General features: G+C 42.3%; 1 protein-coding gene and 1 long non-coding RNA gene across 3 annotated transcripts in view; both read right to left on the reverse strand.

Moving 5' to 3' along the window:
- Positions 1-39: 39 nt before the first annotated feature.
- The window catches only part of LOC118393334 (septin-2-like), a 45,807-nt gene continuing 25,404 nt past the window's right edge, over positions 40-20,442 (reverse strand). For both annotated transcript variants that reach the window (XM_052461683.1, XM_052461684.1), the window contains exons 8-12: positions 9,317-9,418; positions 8,452-8,597; positions 4,857-4,940; positions 4,690-4,747; positions 40-2,656 (exon numbers count right to left, since the gene is read on the reverse strand). In XM_052461683.1, the coding sequence (XP_052317643.1) occupies positions 2,591-2,656; positions 4,690-4,747; positions 4,857-4,940; positions 8,452-8,597; positions 9,317-9,418 (456 nt within the window). In that variant the 3' untranslated portion in view covers positions 40-2,590. The remainder of the gene's footprint in view (positions 2,657-4,689; positions 4,748-4,856; positions 4,941-8,451; positions 8,598-9,316; positions 9,419-20,442) is intronic.
- Positions 3,744-4,511, reverse strand: LOC127907280 (uncharacterized). Its single transcript, XR_008064011.1, has 3 exons — positions 4,375-4,511; positions 4,015-4,344; positions 3,744-3,984 (listed from the first exon to the last, which is right to left on the reverse strand). It is a non-coding gene; the product is annotated as an uncharacterized LOC127907280 (long non-coding RNA).

Raw genomic sequence — 20,442 nt, forward strand, 5'->3', positions numbered from 1 at the left:
ATTACCTATGACCTGTAAACAAAGCACTCTGACAACAAGTGTGTTTCTATGGAAAAACTGTATTTCTGAAAATGGAGTACAAAAGTTGAGATACTACTAAAAAACGTTTCAAGCACAGTTAGGTTAATTATGGTGTTTCCCAAATTAAGTCCTAGGGACCTTAAGGAGTACACGTTTTTTTCCCCCCTTAGCATTACACAGCTGATTCAAATAATTCAAGCTTGATGAGTTGATTATTTGAATCAGCTGTGTAGTGCTTGGGCAAACAACTAAATATGCACCTCTTGGGGTCCCCAGGACCGAGTTTGGGAAACGCTGGGTTAATGCCTCCAGGGTTCAAAGGTACAAATCTGTTGATCAACTTGGTAGAAAGAAACAAGTTACATAGACAATGACACACTGACTGACGATAACGCTCTTAAACACGAAGGACACATTGAGAGGCGTTATTGTGTTCACTGTATAACAGTCAGCAGCCGAGAGTGGGCTGGCAGACATGGTGAATCAGAATACAGTTAGGAATTCAGAAAATTGAATTGTGTTCAATACTGTAAGTTCCATGGAGCTAGCCAATATCAGAAGATGTCAGTATGTCTGTGCATACAGTAAATCATTGTGATAAAATGAAGACACCCTTTAGGAAAACCCAAAAGAACATGTCCAAATAAACAAAAACACACATCTATACTAAGGCTGCTCATAATATAATGTAGCTATTAAAGACAAAGGGTGATGTAAGGTTTTGTAGTGCAAGTCTTAGGCGATTAAAAAAAAAGTGTATTAACCAACACACGGTTGTGCATGGTTTGAAAACACTTGAATTAACATGATCACTTAACAAGCATTTCATCAGTTGCATCTTGAATGCACCAACATTTATTCTAGACAGTACATCCACCCACATGATGCATACATATTTTAGCTATCAAGTCACTTCAGAGCATTCCTCAAACACAAGGGCAAATATTCTCTGTATAATGACGACACAACCAACAGCCTTCTGCTGTTGATACTTGACTTATAAGATTACATGGTGAGGAATTCAGCTCAGTAAAACCTCGTCTGAGGAGACTGACCCAGAGAGACCAATGAGGAGACTGACCCAGAGAGACCAATGCAAACCGTCTCCATCAGTGGAGGCTGGTGGGAGGAGCTATAGGAAAACAGACTCATTGTAATGGCTGGAAAGGAATAAATGGAACATTATCAAACACATTAAACATATGGAAACCACATTGACTTCGTTCCATTTATTTCATTCCGCCATTCCAGCCATTACAATGAGCCCGTCCCCCTATAGTTCCTTCCACCAGCCTGCACTAGTCTCCATCCAATACAACAGAGGCACAGACAAAGTTGTTACATAAATCTTTCATAATATAGAGCAAAAGTGATAAAGTTTAAAATAAAATGTGAGACTGTGGGATACTTCCACACAAGCCTGTATTACCCTTATATATTATTACCCTTATAGTTATTTTCCATGTGTTGTGCTGTTGAACATAGACTAGAGCGCCACCCGAGGGACACTATTATTACTACACCTACAGCTTGGACTGAGTCCTCAGCTGTGCTCCAAATGTGAAAGCAAAGACAGGTTGCAAATGGTAAAAACACAACATCCAGCTCTCAACAAACCTTCCTTTAAAGGGGCAATCAGCAGTTGCTACCATCATTTTTGGATTTATAAATTAATTATATGTACCTATTGATTCTTGAAGAATACAACTTACACAGGCCTCATGAGCAAAGCACAACTGTCATACCCAAACAAAAACCAAAATATAATATTTTTGACTCCAATGGTTGTAAACAAAGTAAATGTAAACAAACACTGTATAGCCTAAAAACATGGTTAAAACTATCATTTTGATATAATGGATGGTCAGTCCTTGCATCTATAACTCTGTCTTTGAATGAGTGGTCACATTTCTCCAGTCCTACCCCCAGCTTTTAACCGTAACAACAGTGGGGTGAAAGCTTTGCTATTGTTTCAACTGCTGATAGCCACTTTAAATTACATAAAACATTCCCCAAACATTCTGTAAACACTGAAGTCTTATTGTTGTCTAACCAATGAGATATTAGTACTGTTGGCAATGCAAGATCTACATTGTACATGAGACAGAATGCTAGTGCGGATGAAAACACATGGACATCATCTTTAGTCACCTATTGGGAGAACATGGAATGTCTGTCTTTACAGTATGCCTTAACATTATATCATAACCCATATCATAACATTACACAATAAAGGAAAACACTCCAGACAAACATACCTTAGTATGAAACGTGTTACAACGGGAGTAACAGTTCCCAAAACAATACTGAGACTTGCAGATCAGTGGATCTCAGTACCATGGTAAAATAGAGGCCAAATTGAAGATTTTATAATTACAATTATGTTAGAGAGGGGAACGTCCAATTGGGTGGTTGATTGCTTGATTGATTGACTGACACACTGAGAGATACAGAGTGATGTGTGTGTCCAGCAGAACGTCCATGATGGAGATGCAGACGCACAGTGGGGTTGAGGGGTGTGGGGCTCCTCTCATCTCTTCCCCAACTCCCTCTTTCAATCCCTCTATTTTCACTCGTCTCCCTTCATCTTCATCTGCGCCTGCATCTGGGAAATCATCTGCTGCATACGCCTCAGCTACAGAGAGAAGAGAAGGAAACAGACAGTTGAGTGAAACAAATACCAGAGATTGTCATTCCAAACATGACAAATTGTATCCATTGTAAAAAGAAAATACAATGAGCCACTTAACTTTTTGAGAGCCTTAATGTAAATAAAAAAAATGTTTACACAATAGAAAATATATCCATCTAGTGGTTGGGGATAAGACTTCAAGTGGAACATTTGACTTCACTCAATCGGGGTAAAATGGACTCCAACTCATTTTCACAGTTGGGTAGGGGCGTGTGACTGAATAATAGATTTACTTTCATATTTAAATCTACATCAAACCAGGTTTGTACTTTATAGAACTCTGTGTGTTGCAAACTGAAGGAATGCGATCAAACGTAACACTTTGCTAAACTGATCTGGTATCCCAAGCTGCTTTTCTACAGGAATGTGGGTCTGTGACTCTGCTTATAGGGTTACATCCCTAATTTGGTACTAGTGTTAAAAACTACACCACTACAAGTGCAAACACTTTAAGGGTCTTCAGAATTCAGCAAACAATGTGCCAAATCTCTAAAGAATATTAGGCTGTTTGACTGAAAACCTCTTAACATCAGTTATTGAACATAAACCTTGAACACATAGTGTAGCTTCTTGCTAGCTAAATACTAGTGCTCTCAGAACCATGTTGTAGAGTTGATAACATTATTTGAAGGTGCTGAATGGGTGAGATGAGAATCTGTTCCATTTGGGGTTAGGGTATCATGTGGACATTGTGTTTAAAACAGAGCCACTACCGTTTATGCATTGTACCTTGTACTTATTGTATTCAGATTGTTTTTATGCACATTACTAACAGATGTATTTCACTTGATTGTGATTTAGACTGAACTTTACAGTGACAAAGTGTTAGGTGTTAAGCCTGTTGAAAATATGCTTAAAATGGTTAAAAGACAAAAAAGTGATTATGATTGTGTTGAATTTTGTTTGTAAATTAACATAGACGTGGTTTTAAAAAGTTAGAGGTAATATTTTATTCAGTACATACATTTGTAGGCGGCTTAACGTACCCTGTCCCGTGGCTCAACTTACCCCATTCATTTATTACCTAGGACCTAGTTAACCCTATGAGAGCATCCTAGGACCTAGTTAACCCTATGAGAGCATCCTAGGACCTAGTTAACCCTATGAGAGCATCCTAGGACCTAGTTAACCCTATGAGAGCATCCTAGGACCTAGTTAACCCTATGAGAGCATCCTAGGACCTAGTTAACCCTATGAGAGCATCCTAGGACCTAGTTAACCCTATGAGAGCATCCTAGGACCTAGTTAACCCTATGAGAGCATCCTAGGACCTAGTTAACCATATGAGAGCATCCTAGGACCTAGTTAACCCTATGAGAGCATCCTAGGACCTAGTTAACCCTATGAGAGCATCCTAGGACCTAGTTAACCCTATGAGAGCATCCTAGGACCTAGTTAACCCTATGAGAGCATCCTAGGACCTAGTTAACCCTATGAGAGCATCCTAGGACCTAGTTAACCCTATGAGAGCATCCTAGGACCTAGTTAACCCTATGAGAGCATCCTAGGACCTAGTTAACCCTATGAGAGCATCCTAGGACCTAGTTAACCCTATGAGAGCATCCTAGGACCTAGTTAACCCTATGAGAGCATCCTAGGACCTAGTTAACCCTATGAGAGCATCCTAGGACCTAGTTAACCATATGAGAGCATCCTAGGACCTAGTTAACCCTATGAGAGCATCCTAGGACCTAGTTAACCCTATGAGAGCATCCTAGGACCTAGTTAACCCTATGAGAGCATCCTAGGACCTAGTTAACCCTATGAGAGCATCCTAGGACCTAGTTAACCATATGAGAGCATCCTAGGACCTAGTTAACCATATGAGAGCATCCTATGACCTAGTTAACCATATGAGAGCATCCTAGGACCTAGTTAACCCTATGAGAGCATCCTAGGACCTAGTTAACCATATGAGAGCATCCTAGGACCTAGTTAACCCTATGAGAGCATCCAGTGCTGCAGTAGCTACTCACCTCAGCCTCCTTCTGCAGGAGAATCTGGTCTTTGTCCATCATATCCTCCTCCACAGCTCTGTAGGGAATGTTTAAGGGAACATATTAACTACTGTAATATGTTAGAGTAGTATCAGCCCAGACAGAGTGTGTGTGAGAGAGAGAAACACTGCAGATAGGAGACTGACCTGCCAGGTCTCTTCAGTCTCTCTGAACGGAAGTTCTCGTAGTGCAGGTCCTGAGTGACCTCCTGGAGGTCCTGCATGTGGGTGCTGGAAACACACACAACCATCACACATTTCAATATCACAATTTGGCTTGTGCAAACCCCCATAAAACCCACTAGACTAGACTACTACACTGTGCAACAGATGGACAGACTTGAAGTTCTCTGTTCAACCACTAAGTGGCAGTACAGTAATACATATCCAACATAAGTAAGAGCATAAGAGCATGCATAGATTACTTTTACATTTACTCTAAATCAGGGAGGGGTATGCCAAATAAAAATGTGATTCACTTTTTTTTCTCACATTTTCAAACATTTACATTTTCCAACAGGGCTATACATTTGGGTGAGGTTTTTTTCCTCGCCTGAGTAGCCTCGTTTTACAGTACTACACCTGCACCTGTCGACAACACAAGTTGTTCTGCTTCCACGAGTACATCCAATGCTAGCATCAGTAATTCTACATTTGTTGTTAGCCCAGCTAGCATGGACACTGACGGTTGTGAATCTGATGCAGCCGAAGAGCTACTGCCTCCTTACCCGGAAAAGCCCCGAACAACCGACAGGGATGTTAGACCATCGGAGAGGCACAAATAAGATGAGAGCTACATTGATTTGGGTTTCACTTATATTGGGAGTAGTGCCTTCCCTCAGCCACAGTGTGATATATGTGCAAAGGTACTGCCTCACAACTCGATGAAACCTTCACTGTTGCGCAGACATTTAGAAACAAAACATGCCAATTTGAAAAATAAGCCACAGGACTTTTTTGAGCAAGAATTAAGACGGCTTCAAGTAGTAAGACATGTACAAAAGCAACAGATGTATATGATGTATACATCTGTATATGATATGATGGTACCGAGTGGCTAGGACAGGCAAGCCCCATACTATTGTGGAGGACTTCATTCTTCCTGCTGCCGTGGATATGGCTGGAACAATGTTGGGGGAAAAGGTCAAGAAAACTATACAGACAATGTCTTCATCAAACAACACTGTTTCACGACGTATCAGTGACATGGCAGGAGATGTTTCGAAAACAATTACTGCCTCGCATACAAACCAGTGAATTCTATGCGTTACAGCTAGATGAGTCAACAGACATTGTGTGCAAAAGGAATGAAGAGGTAGGCAATAAATAGGCCATAGGAGTGAATAATTACAATTTAGCAGATTAACACTGGAGTGATAAATGATCAGGTGAACATGTGCAGGTAGAGATACTGGTGTGCAAAAGAGCAGAAAAGTAAATCAAATAAAAACAGTGAGGATGAGGTAGGTAAATTAGGTGGGCTATATACTGATGGACTATGTACAGCTGCAGCGATCGGTTAGCTGCTCAGATAGCAGATGTTTAAAGTTGGTGAGGGAGAGAAAAGACTCCAACTTCAGAGATTTTTGCAATTCATTCCAGTCACAGGCAGCAGAGAACTGGAAGGAAAGGCGGCCAAAAGAGGTTTTGGCTTTAGGGATGATCAGTGAGATACACCTGCTGGAGCGTGTGCTACGGGTGGTTGTTGCCATCGTGACCAGTGAACTGAGATAAGGCGGAGCTTTACCTAGCATAGACTTGTAGAGGACCTGGAGCCAGTGGGTCTGGCGACGAACATGTAACGAGGGCCAGCCGACTAAAGCATACAGGTCGCAGTGGTGGGTGGTATAAGGTGCTTTAGTAACAAAATGGATGGCACTGTGATAAACTGCATCCAGTTTGCTGAGTAGAGTGTTGGAAGCTATTTTATAGATGACATCGCCGAAGTCGAGGATCGGTAGGATAGTCACTTTTACTAGGGTAAGTTTTGCGGCGTGAGTGAAGGAGGCTTTGTTGCGAAATAGAAAGCCAACTCTAGATTTGATTTTGGATTGGAGATGTTTGATATGAGTCTGGAAGGAGAGTTTGCAGTCTAGCCAGACACCTAGGTACTTATAGATGTCCACATATTCTAGGTCGGAACCATCCAGGGTGGTGATGCTAGTCGGGCGTGCGGGTGCAGGCAGCAAACGGTTGAAAAGCGTGCATTTGGTTTTACTAGCGTTTAAGAGCAGTTGGAGGCCACGGAAGGAGTGTTGTATGGCATTGAAGCTCGTTTGGAGGTTAGATAGCCCAGTGTCCAAGGAAGGGCCAGAAGTATACAGAATTGGTGTCGTCTGCGTAGAGGTGGATCAGGGAATCGCCCGCAGCAAGAGCAACATCATTGATATATACATAGAAAAGAGTCGGCCCGAGAATTGAACCCTGGGGGGTCAATTAAGGAAAACCTCTTCTGGAAACAAGGAGAGGATATTTTTTAAGTACTGGACAGCTTTTGTGACATCAAATGGACTTTTGTAACTGTACTGATGGCGCAAAAGCCAGTGGAGTGGTAACGCGCGCGCGAGCAGTTACTCCCGATGCCCATTGGGTACACAGCAGAATTCACCGAGAGGCTCTTGCTGCCAAGGGAATGCCTGACAGCTTGAAAGATGTTTCGGACACTACAGTGAAAATGGTTCACCTTGTTAAAACAAGGCCCCTGAACTATTGTGTATTTTCTGCACTATGCAATGATATGGGCAGCGACTTTGTAATGCTTTTACAACATACAGAAAAGTCCGCTGGTTATCAAGGGGCAAAGTTTTGACAGGAGCTTAAAGTTTTCTTTACTGACCATAATTTTCACTTGTCTGACCGCTTGCATGATGACGAGTTTCTCACACGACTGGCCTATCTGGGTGATGTTTTTTCTCACCTGAATTATCTGAATCTAGGATTACAGGGACTCTCCGCAACTATATTCAATGTGTGGGACAAAATTGAGGCTATGATTAAGAAGTTGGAGCTCTTCTCTGTCTGCATTAACAAGGACAACACACAGGTCTTTCCATCATTGTATGATTTTTTTGTGTGCAAATGAACTCAAACTTACAGACAATGTCAAATGTGATATAGCGAAGCACCTGAGTGAGTTGGGTGCGCAATTACGCAGGTAATATCCTGAAATGGATGACACAAACAACTGGATTTGTTATCCCTTCCATGCCCTGCCTCCAGTACACTTACCAATATCTGAACAAGAGACCCTCATCGAAATTGCAAGAAGCGGTTCTGTGAAAATTGAATTTAATCAGAAGCCACTGCCAGATTTCTGGATTGGGCTGCGCTCAGAGTACCCTGCTTTGGCAAATTGCACTGTTAAGACACTGATGCCCTTTACAACCACGTACCTATGTGAGAGTTGATTCTCTGCCCTCACTAGCATGAAAACTAAATACAGGCACAGACAATAAGGTTTTATATGTAAGATGGTTAAATAAAGAGCAAAATGATTGATTATTATTATATTATTATTTTTGCCCTGGTCCTATAAGAGCTCTTAGTCATTTCCCAAGAGACGTGTTGTAACAAAACTCACACTCATTCGTATGTTTAATAAATGTATTGTATAGTGTGTGTGTGGCATGCTTACAATGATGGCAAAAAACAACATTTGAGAGTGCACTGACCCTAGTGCTAGAGGGGGTACGCAGCTGGAGTTTGAATGTTTGAAGGGGTATGCATTGTCATGGTGACTTACACAAGCATGGTGCGTAGTTTGAGGAAGTCGTTGTGCTCGGGGTTCTCCACCTCTACGACCCCCCAGGGGTAGAGACGGCCTCTGATCTTCTTTCCTTTCACCTCAATCAGCTGGTTTGAACCAATTACAGAAAACGGAATGCTCGCCTGAGAGAGGGAGACAGAGGGGGAGGAGTAGAGAGACATGGATGCAAGGGCAAGGAAAACAAGGGGATAGAAAGAGGATACAGAGCGGGAGGAGTGTGAAAACAGAGGGATGCAGAGATAGAGGGATCAGGGAAGGAGAGAGAGGTGGAGAAGAGAATAGGAGAATGGTTGATGGTTATTGAAGATGAGTGGAATCTACTAGAGCAGGGGTGTCCAACTCATTCCATGGAGGGCCTAGTGTCTGCTGCTTTTAGTTTTTTTCCTTTCAATTAAGACCTCGATAACCAGGTTCTTTGCTAATCAGTGACCTTAATTCATTAATCAAGTACAAGGGAGGAGCAAAAACCCAGACACTCTGTACGTACCAGAGTAAGTAAAAATGACCGGATCATTTACGTTTAACATAAAGCCCATTCAAAAGATCAACGGGCCAGTTTCAATAGTATGATTCTCACCCATTCTAAAACCCAGTGGTTAAGAGAAAAATGACATAAGTGGTTCTACGTCACTCCCAGTCTCATTCAGTAATGGTGTTTCTCCCTGAGTTTTTTTCTCTTTCTTAGTTGGTGTTAGTATTTTTACGTCCCAAATGTCACCCTATTCCCTTTATAGTGCACTACTTTCTTTTGACTAGGGCCCTTAGAACTCTGGTCAAAAGTAGTGCATTATATAGGGAGTAGTGTGCCATTTGGGACGCAGACTTTCTGTGTGTGTCGTACCTTCAGTATTCGTGTCTGCTCCTTGAACTCCTCATCCTCATCTGAGTCAGCGTCTGGCAGTTGGTAGATCCTGATGCCATGCTCTGCAATCTCATCTAGGATCTACCAATACAGAAACACACAGGATCAATAGTCTTAACCCCGCTGTGAACTTATGACCTCTCACATTTCCTCAGGTCAATCCCCATCCGCTTCCCAGAGGAATAACTTGTCCCTAGGCGTTGATCTAAGGTCAGTGTTGCAATCTGTGCCTAAGGGAAACCTGTACCCGGAGGCCGGAGCCGCTCCCCCCAGCCCAGCAGCAATCCCTCTCATCTGAACCTTGCAGTTTTGGATGGCTGTCATGTTGGGCTGAGAGACAATCAATCCTACAGTAGGACATGAACATGCTCCCTCTGCAACATAATGAGACTGTCACTGCTGTCTGTTAGTCAGGCCTCTCCTCCCTCTGTTCTCGCTCTCCTCTCTTCTGTGTCACTGTTTCAGACATGGCCCAGCCTCCATGACAGGAGTGGGATTCTGGACATGCCATTTCTCTCTCCCTCTTGTTACTTCTAGTTTTACCCACTTTACCCCGGAGGAGCAGGGGGGGGGGGGTCTAACAGTCATAAGAAAACTTATCCCCTCTCCTTTGTTCAACCCCCAGTGGTGAAGCAACAACACAAAGGCCTTCCTTCACCAGTATCTAGGGGACAGATGGAAATATTTATTATTTTATAAATCAAAAGGTGTATTTTTCTCTGTTTTCTCAAGAGCAAAATTGAATTAGCAATGCATGAGTGTTGCATAAAGTGTTGTATTCCTGACATTTTTGGGGACTTTCATGTAATCTATAAAGGACAGTAAGGGGAGAGGCAGGAGTCCAGGATGTGAGAGCACATTTTTCCTATAGAGCAGGCCACTGTTCCAGCTCCTGTTATGGCTGTGGGTTGTTTTCTCAGTGCGCTCAGAGCAGAGTTTGTGTGATAGGGTCAGTGTGGGGAGTGGAGGGTATTGTTAAGGACCACATCTGAAAGCAAACAGACTTACGGGACCCGGAGGAGAGCGTGGCACAGGACCAGACCCTCTCCCCATCGCACACACATGCAAGTTCCCACACAGAACAGACAAGTATCCGTTTGGTGGGATAGGACTGGGAGTTGAGGAACATGACACAGAGGGGCAAAAAAAAAGGATTAGACAACAGCAGGAAAAAAGTAACAAACAAAACTGGTTTTGTAAATCCACAGCTATGAGGAAAATGAAGAAACATGCAGAAAAACATGTTTTTGAATGTATCAGAGACCGGAGGGATACAGAAGTAGCATCCTGCAAAACCACAGATATGACAAACAATACACTCAACAACTAACTATCATAACACAAGGATGAGAAGCGATATCAGTGGGAGAATTGCGAGGGCTGGAGTCGCATCTCAAGTTAGAAATTCACCTAAAAACAGAATGTTAAGTCATGGAATCCAACCACTCAATAAGTGTTTGGACATGTTTCCCAACCTGCTTAACCTAATAACTATTTACCTGGAATTTACACTACCATCTAATTACAGCAGCCTGACTTAACCAACCACACCTGTAATCACTAGCTTCAGCAGTGATAGGTGTTCATACAACTGCCTGGTCTAAATCTGTCCAAATTGGACAAATAGAACACACACAACCGATGCCATGTCAATTCTAGTTATTTCTCCTATTTATATATCTTAACACATTAAAGCAGGGACCATCAACTCGATTTTTCTTAAGCAGATTGTCAGGGGTCCGGAACATAATTCCAAGTCATTTGTAGAGGCAAAATGACTGCAAGAAGCCCAAACAGAAATAACATTTGGCTAAAACATAGCAATTTCAAACCTTGCTTACATACAAAACATTAGGAACACCTGCTCTTTCCCTGACAGACTGACCAGGTGAAAGCTATGATCCCTTATTGATGTCACCTGTTAAATCCACTTCAATCAGTGTAGATGAAGGGAAGGAGAGGTTAAATAAGGATTTTTAAGCCTTGAGACAGTTGAGCTATGGATTATGTATGCGTGTCATTCAGAGGGTTAATGGGCACGACAACAGATTGAAGTGCCTTTGAACGGGGTGTGGTAGTAGGTGTCAGGCGCACCGGTTTGAGTGTGACAAGAACTGCAACGCTGCTGGGTTTTTCATGCTCAACAGTTTCCGGCGTGTATCAAGAAAGGTCCACCACCCAAAGGACATCCAGCCAACTTGACAACTGTGAGAAGCGTTGGAGTCAACATGGGCCAGCAAACCCTTTGGAACGCTTTCAAGTCCATGCCCTGACAAAAGGAGGCAGTTCTGAGGGCAAAAGGGGGTGCAACTCAATATTAGGGAGGTGTTCCTCATGTTTTGTCTATCTCTCTCTATTATGTGTGGGAATACTTTGGAACATATTTCCTCAAATAAAATCACTTGGAACTGATTTGCTGGTGTTTTTACAGTCTTTCATGTCCAACAATAAAAAATGAATATATGTAACAGTGCCTTCAAAAGCATTCATACCTCTTCACTTATTCCACATTTTGTTGTGTTACAGCCTGAATTCAAAATTGATTCAATATTTTCTCATCCATCTACACACAGTACAATAATAATACATATAGTACATAATGACAAAGTGAAAACATATTTTTTTAAATTTTAGCAAATGTATTGAAAATAAAATACAAAAATATCTCATTTACATAAGTATGCACACCCCTGAGTCAATACATGTTCGAATCACATTTGGCAGCGATTACAGCTTTGCACACCTGGATTGTACACTATTTTTTTTTATGTTCCAAGCTCTGTCAAGTTGGTTGTTGATCATTGCTATTTTCAGCCATTTTAAAGTCTTGCCATAGATTTCCAAGCCAATATAAGTCAAAACTGTAATTAGGCCACTCAGGAACAATCAATGTTATCTTGGTAACAACTCCAGTGTATATCTGGACTATTGATTTAGGTTATTGTCCTGCTGAAAGGTGAATTTGAAAACAGACTGAACCAAGTTTTCCTCTAGGATCTTGCCTGTTGTTAGCTCCATTTCCATTTATCCCAATAAACTCCCTAGTCCTTGCCAATGACACGCATACACAAAACATGATGCAGCCACCACCATGCTTGAAAACATGAAGAGTGGTACTCAGTGACACATTGTGTTGGATTTGCCCCAAATGTAACACTTTGTATTCAGGACATAAAAGTACATTTCTGCCACATTTTCTGCAGTTTTATTTATTTCCTTTCTTAGTGCCTTATTGCAAACAGGATGCATGTTTTGGAATATTTGTATTCTGTACAGCCTTCCTTCTTTTCATTTAGGTTAGTATTGTGGTGTAACTACAATATTGTTGATCCATCCTCAGTTTTCTCCCATCACAGCCATTAAACTCTAACAGTTTTAAGGTCACCATTGGCCTAATGGTGAAATCCCTGAGCGGTTTCCTTGCTCTCCGGCAACTGAGTTAGGAAGGACGCTGTATCTTTGTAGTGACTGGGTGTATTGATATACCATGCTCAACTGGATATTCAATGTCTGCTTCAAAAAAAAACTCATCTAGCAAATCGGTGCCCTTATCTGCAAAGCATTGGGAAAACCTACCTGGTCTTTGTGGTTGAATCTGTGTTTGAAATGCATTGCTTGTCTGAGGGACCTTACAGATAATTGTATACGTGGGGTACAGATAGTGATAAAACAATAATGTTAAACACTATTATTGCACACAGTCAGTCCATGCAACTTATTATGTGACTTGTTTAGCAAATTTGTACTCCTGAACTTATTAAGGCTTGCCATAACAACGGGATTGAATACATCTTTACTAAAGACATTTCAGCTTTTCATTTTTAATTCATTTATAAAAATCACTAAAAACATATTTCCACTTTGACAATATGGGATATTGTGTGTAGGCCAGTGACACAAAATCTTGACCATGTTCTTACACCAGCCTCTTTCTGTCCAGCTAGCCTGATGATTACAGTTCTGTGCTGTAATTAGCAGAGAGAAAGGGAATAGGGGGTCCATTTTTTGACCCTCCGCCTCGCTCTCTTAGTCTCTCTGTCTCTCTCTCAGTCTCTCTCGCTCTCTTAGTCTCTCTCTCAGTCTCTCTCTCGCTGTGTTTGAGTTGGCAGGTCAGGTCTCTGGTAACAATGGCACAAAGGGCTCTTCCTCAGTATTAATTAGAAAAGTGAGAGCCTCTGATTTTGAAGGCTTAATTTGTTTTGATACGTGTTATCTAATGACTGTGTGTTAGTGACGGCTCGTGGAGGCGGAGGAGGTGGAAAGATTCCCCTCGGGGGTAATAAACGATAAGGGTGGGGATAGACATTCTTACTTTATGGGTTATTATGGAGGCAGTGGATATGAGAAGTTTAAAAACAATGCTTGTGTCCCAAATGGCATCCTATTCCCCATATAGTGCACTACTTCTGACCAGAGCCCCATATGCAACAATACAATACAAAATCATTTAGTTCCTTTAGCATCACATCCAATAATAGCACTCTTCTATATTTAATATAGGGACAGAGGGAACATTGAGTCATTTAGGTCACGTAAGCCTCCAACCACACTAACAGAAGCCTGTTTCTCACTACAAACCCCTTATTACAAGGGGTTACACCAGCGAATAACACAATACAATAATATGTTCATATGGTTTACTCATAAAAATAACCTCAAAGTAAACACAGTATGAAAACACCCATAACGGAGTATGACTATCATAGCCACAAACCAGTTGAAAAACAGCCACAAACACACAGCTGGGTTAAGTGTTACTTCAACATATTACACCTAGCTACAGTACGAGTACAAATGGCCACAGACCATAAGTGTTTGTAGCTAAAACAGTACCATTATGGCACCCTATTTCCTATGGGCTCTGGTCAAATGTTGTGCACTATAAAGGGCATAGGGTACCATTTGGGAGTTATCCTGTGTAATCAGTTACAGACCACAGCTCTGTCTGTCCCCCTGGCACTGCTCCTGGTCTGACTCAGCAGAAACAGCCTGTTCAGGTCTGTCATTGTGGACTGTTTGTCCCCACTAAACAACTAGTCCACCAGGGAACAATACTTGGAAGTGGAAATATACACTGAAGCAAAGTCTAATGAAATCAACAATGCAAAGCGAAAAAGCTCAATGAGAAAAACAATCGAATGGCATCTTATCGACCCGGGGCGAGGAGGGCAAGGCATTGGGAGCCCAGAGAGCTCACCAAGTCTATGCTGGGAAAACCTTGATATAAGCTTTATGTAACATTACAGACCAAAGCCTCTTGAGCCACTGTAAAAAACCTATCCAATACACAATGATGTTGACAACAACATAATAATAACATAATAGAACAGATTAATAATAACAACAAATGGATGATTGTTTTGTTTTACCACTGACTGGGCTCACACACACATGCTCTTACTGACTGGGCTCACACACATTACACATCTAACGTGGGAGTCAGTGGGTGGACAAAACGCTGACTCCTTGTTAGATTCCACTAGGTCCCTCACTCAAAAACAACTTTAATTCAAAACTGAACTTGTTAACTTTATATCCAAAATGATTTAGCTTTTCCAGGAAATGTCTTGAGACTAACCCTCCTGCTGCCCCCATGGAGTCGGCGGGTGTGACAGAGCCCCAACAATACTCACTCTGAGGGGAGCAGACTGAGAGTGTTAGAACCCAACACCACCCCCTCCACACACACCCCTCTCTCTCTGCAGCCCCAGCTCTTGGGCTGAAATAAATCAGGCGTCAGATGGACAGCAGAGGAGAGAGGGGGAGAGAGCGAGAGAGTGTGGGGAGAGGAGAGGTGGAGCGAGATGGCCAGGGAGAGGGTGCCCTACCCTTTCAACATTACAGAACTAGCCTCTCTGACTCCCTGTCCCTGCTTCATCTATAGCACCCATGGACCCTTACCCCTGGGCCTAGGAAGCTCCAGGTAATTCTGTAGGAATCATACACTCAGTCATAGGGCTCTGGTTAAAAGTATTGCACTATATAGGGAATAGGATGCCATCTGGGACACATCCTCATACAGACATCTTGATGCCTGCACCATACTCTAGCTGCCCAGACAGTAATGTACTGTAGCATGCAGGTGTACAGGTGCCCAGGCTAACAGAGCTCCTCACAGCTCTGCCTTGAAAAACAAAGTAGCTTTCTTATTTCTTTCAGATTAGAAATGAAAGAGGTGAAGCAACGAGTGACTCGTTCTGAAAGAGCACTTAAACAAAGACATCAAATCGGCATTCCTGACCTAGTCACTGGACCATTAGAGCCGAGGTCCTTCCTGTAATTACTGTACCAGGCAGACTGGACAGGCCCTGGTGGGTCTGCCCAGCCAGGGGGCATGGGAGTGGAGGGGTGGGGGGCAGACAGTTACCAAGGTAACTGGTGGGATTAACGCTTAATATAAAAAAGGCAACGGAATGAAAGTACACCCCCCTTCTCGACTGAGCCACAGACCACCCACCTCAACCTATGATCACAGAGAGTGAAGGAGAGTACAATACACACAGTATTAATTAAGCCATGTAGTAATGTACTGTATATATGCTATAATCACCAAAGAACATATCAGTTTAAGAGTTTGAAAGGGGCTTATGAAAATACCTGGTTCTGGTTGTCACAGTACAGTTTCACAGTTTCAAAAGAGTTTGAACAGTTTTACAATCAAAGAAGAAACTATTAAACTAATATCATTAGTTATATTAGTCTATTAAACATAACAAATGATATGTCTTTCTTTAGAAGGGGTGTCGGGAAGGTCACTTCAGACAGTGACCGAAAGATGTTCCAAACACAAGGGAACTGGCTGTTATCTCACTGTAAAAGGCCTGTTCCTAATCCACTCCTGAAGAGGTATGTGTGTGTTGAAGTCATTTTCTCTCCATGGAGGGAAACGTGTATTTATTGTTTTAAATTCTGCAGAAGTGCAGGCATGCCCTGGCACAATGACTGCCACAGGGCAGAAAAAATAAATACACCTGCGTCCCAGGGAGGGAAGGGACTGGGCAACGACCACACAGACACGGACAAACACAGCAAAGAGGGCTGAATAAGGATGAGGTCATCATCACTGAGTATCTGTGTTGGAAAATACCCATTAGAAGCTTAGAGGATGAAAGAGAAACAGTGCAGGCCTTGAGGAGGCAATAAAAGGTCTTTGGCTAACTGCACCAATGAATGCTAGTATCCAGATCATTGAGGCTAATGCTAGGCTAAGCCAACTACAGTGTATGTAGGACTGACTGGCTAGCTAACTTAGCAGCTTGCTGACTAGCTAACTGTACTCCACAGTAACTGTATGAGCCTGGAGACTGAGGTACATTGCTATGCTAAGATAGGTGCCTGAGCAATGGAGCAAACAGAGCAGCTGCACACTCACTTTCAAAATAGGGGTGTAAACATATTTTTTTACCAGAAAATTATCATGATCCCTTGAGTAATTTGGTAATGTTTTGAGCTACTCCGTATTACTCCGGTACTAGATTCAGTTGAAGTCGGAAGTTTACATATACCTTAGCCAAATACATTTAAACTCAGTTTTTCACAATTCCTGACATTTAATCCTAGTAGAAATTCCCTGTCTTAGGTCAGTTAGGATCACCACTTTATTTTAAGAATGTGAAATGTCAGAATAATAGTAGAGAGAATGATTTCTTTCAGATTTTATTTCTTTCATCACATTCCCAGTGGGTCAAAAGTTTACATACACTCAATTAGTATTTGGTAGCATTGCCTTCAAATGGTTTAACTTGGGTCAAACATTTCAGGTAGCCTTCCACAAGCTTCCACAATAAGTTGGTTGAATTTTGGCCCAATCCTCCTGACAGAGCTGGTGTAACTGAGTCAGGTTTGTAGGCCTCCTTGCTCGCACACGCTTTTTCAGTTCTGCCCACAAATTTTCTACAAGATTGTGGTCAGGGCTTTGTGATGGTCACTCCAATACATTGACTTTGTTGTCCTTAAGGCATTTTGCCACAACGTTGGATGTATGCTTGGGGTCATTGTCCATTTGGAAGACCCATTTGCGACCAAGCTTTAACTTCCTGACTGATGTCTTGAGATGTTGCTTCAATATATTCACATAATTTTCCTACCTCATGATGCCATCTATTTTGTGAAGTGCACCAGTCCCTCCTGCAGCAAAGCACCCCCACAACATGATGCTGTCACCCCCATGCTTCACGGTTGGGATGGTGTTCTTCAGCTTGCAAGTCTCCCCCTATTTCCTCCAAACATAACGATGGTCATTACGGCCAGTTCTATTTTTGTTTCATCAGACCAAAGGACATTTCTCCAAAAAGTATGATCTTTGTCCCCATGTGCTGTTGCAACCCGTAGTCTGGCTTTTTTATGGCGTCTTCCTTGCTGAGCGGCCTTTCAGGTTATGTCGATATAGGACTCGTTTTTACTGTGGATATAGATACTTTTGTACCTGTTTCCTCCAGCATCTTCACAAGGTCCTTTGCTGTTGTTCTGGGATTGATTTGCACTTTTTGCACCAAAGTACATTCATCTCTAGGAGACAGAACACATCTCCTTCCTGAGTGGAGACAAGAAAATAGCCATCCGTGACAAGAATCGACAAGTTGTGCGTTCCAAGATGCCATTCTGCACATCACCGTTGTAAAATGTGTATGTTTATTGTGCTATAGCGTGGTATAAAACAGAATTCAATATAATTAAAATGCAAGAACCCAAATGTCGCCCTTGGGTATAGCTACATATCAGTATGTATCATCATAGAAATAAATAACCATAGAAATAGAATGTAGGCACTTGGTAGCCTATTGCTTTTCCCGGTTGTAAATAGAACTGCACGTATTGGACATACAAGTTTATGGTTGGCCGGGATTACTTCATTGAATACTTGGGTGAGTCGAATTTGATCCACAGAAGTGCCATATCTCAACGTGCTTCTGAACTCATAAGCTGCGTGATTTCCCATGTTTGAAGCGGGCCTATAGGCCTGTTTATTTGGCAAGACACCTTGTTGCATCTCACTGTAGTAGGCTGTTTTAGTTATTTGCAATCGCCTTGTGCTTACTACGTTTGTTTACTGTTAAAGTAACTAGCCTAGATTGTGTAATGCCTTTATTGATCTGATCTATGTTTATAGGCCTAGTAAGCCTACCGCTGTTTTGTTCTGTTTATATATATATATGTTTGTTCTGTTCACATTCATTCGATCGCATTCGCAGTTGTGTCAGTATTCTAAGCCAAACTGCTTTTCAGTATTTTTGTTTGCATGAATAACTAGGCTACTACATTCAGAATTTAGTTTTTTATTGTTTTGGTAAAACAGCTGTGTGTATTCCCATAGGCTGTTTATGATAGGTGAATTACCCGTATAGCCTATATTAATTGCCAAAATGGCCTTGCTTTAGTGTGTAGGGCGCTGTCCATTGTGCTGATACAGTGCAGATGGGCTACAGATTTTGCGCCAACCTGTCACTTCAAAAGCACTCAATGGTCTCAGAGTCTCGGCATTCAAACTTTATGTTTATTGTGATATAGCATGATAAGCAGAATTCAATATGATTCCAATGGAAGAACCCCCAAAAATTGTGCCCCGTCACCGATTTCAACTGCCCCCCTTAGTCACTTTAGGCCTATCCTGGCACCGGGTCTGTCTGCTCGGCTTGATAAGTAATATCCATCAAATAAGCCACATCTACCATCTTTGGATTAAATATGTATGCTGTTAATCTTAAACATTTTCATGGTGACAGCACTTCAAACAACGGCGCCAAGAAAAGTTAAGACCCCCCCAGGATCCCTGTGGGGATGTAGTCGAGCTAGTTCACACAGTAGCAGCAGGGCTGAGAGGACTGAGGATTCATGGGGGAGTCGACAGGAGCGAGACAATGACGGGAAAGCTGTGACAGCACCACAGGCCGTGGCCTGGGTGAAATATGGCAGCTGCATGGCCAAACTGCCTTCCGTGAGAACAGGAGTGGATGGGGGAGAGAGAAGGGGAGAGGGCTGAACAATTGGTTGTCCCCTGGCTCGGTGCAAGAATAGAACTCCTCCTGAGCTCTCTAGCCCTCTCTGACCTCTTGCTCCCTTCAAACTATAGAGGCCATGTACCGTCTCAGAGTACTAAACTACTAGTAGCAGTTGCAGTCAAATACCCAACTCAAGTTCTACTATACAGATACAGCAGGTTAGTGAGTACATACAGTACAGTGTACTAGCACTACATGCCATCCCTCATCAAGATCATTTAAAACCCATTGCTGAATAAACATTGTATTTTCTTTTTCATATATCAGTCTAGAAATGCTAAATGTCCATTATAGCTGATATGCGAGAATTCTGTATTCTCATATTATTTCAATAAAATCCAGTCTAAACCAGCTCCTGTATAAAATCTGATCATATAGAGAGTAATATGAGTTTATGAGTAAAGCCCCCCAGGTCACAGTAAGTAAGTAGCCTTGCATGGGCAGGAGCCTATTTCCTGTAGCATGAGGCAGCTTGATGTACAAGTACACCCCCTGGACAGGACACTAGTCTATCGCAGGGCCTTACCCCCAATCTATCTCCTTGCTGAGTGCCAAGCAGAGACGCATCAGGTCCCATTTTTACAGCCTTTGGTATGACTCAGCCAGGGATTGAACTCACAACCTTCCAATCTGAGGTCAGACACTCTAACCGCAAGGCCACTGATTTCAGCCAGGGAAACGTAGGGTTACTTGCTTAACCCCGGTTCAATGTGAATATGAATGAGATACGTCACTTATGGGATATGCCTTAGGGCGGGTCACAATCTCAAATAACCCAATCACACAGAGTCTGTTGGAGACAGACAGGTCAAGTAGCGAATGAGGTGAGCTCCTTTCCTCAATAAAGGGAGCCACTCGCCTGCCAACTTGTCATTCTCAAGCATGCGTCTCTTCTTTGCGCTCTTGCGAGTAGGAGAAAGCAGCGACACATCTCACTCATATTCTCATAGACCCTATATTTCTAATACTTGTTTTGATGTGTCACTTATGGGATATGGCCCCTCCCGTAACTCAGACATGTTCTCCGAAGCAAGGGTAGCTCCACCAGCATCACCCCTCAGAGGCTCCGATACCGAGGACAATATGCACCATTGAAGGTGCAGTGAG

This window comes from Oncorhynchus keta, chromosome 14, assembly GCF_023373465.1.
Source record: "Oncorhynchus keta strain PuntledgeMale-10-30-2019 chromosome 14, Oket_V2, whole genome shotgun sequence".
NCBI classification, from domain to species: Eukaryota; Metazoa; Chordata; class Actinopteri; order Salmoniformes; family Salmonidae; genus Oncorhynchus; species Oncorhynchus keta.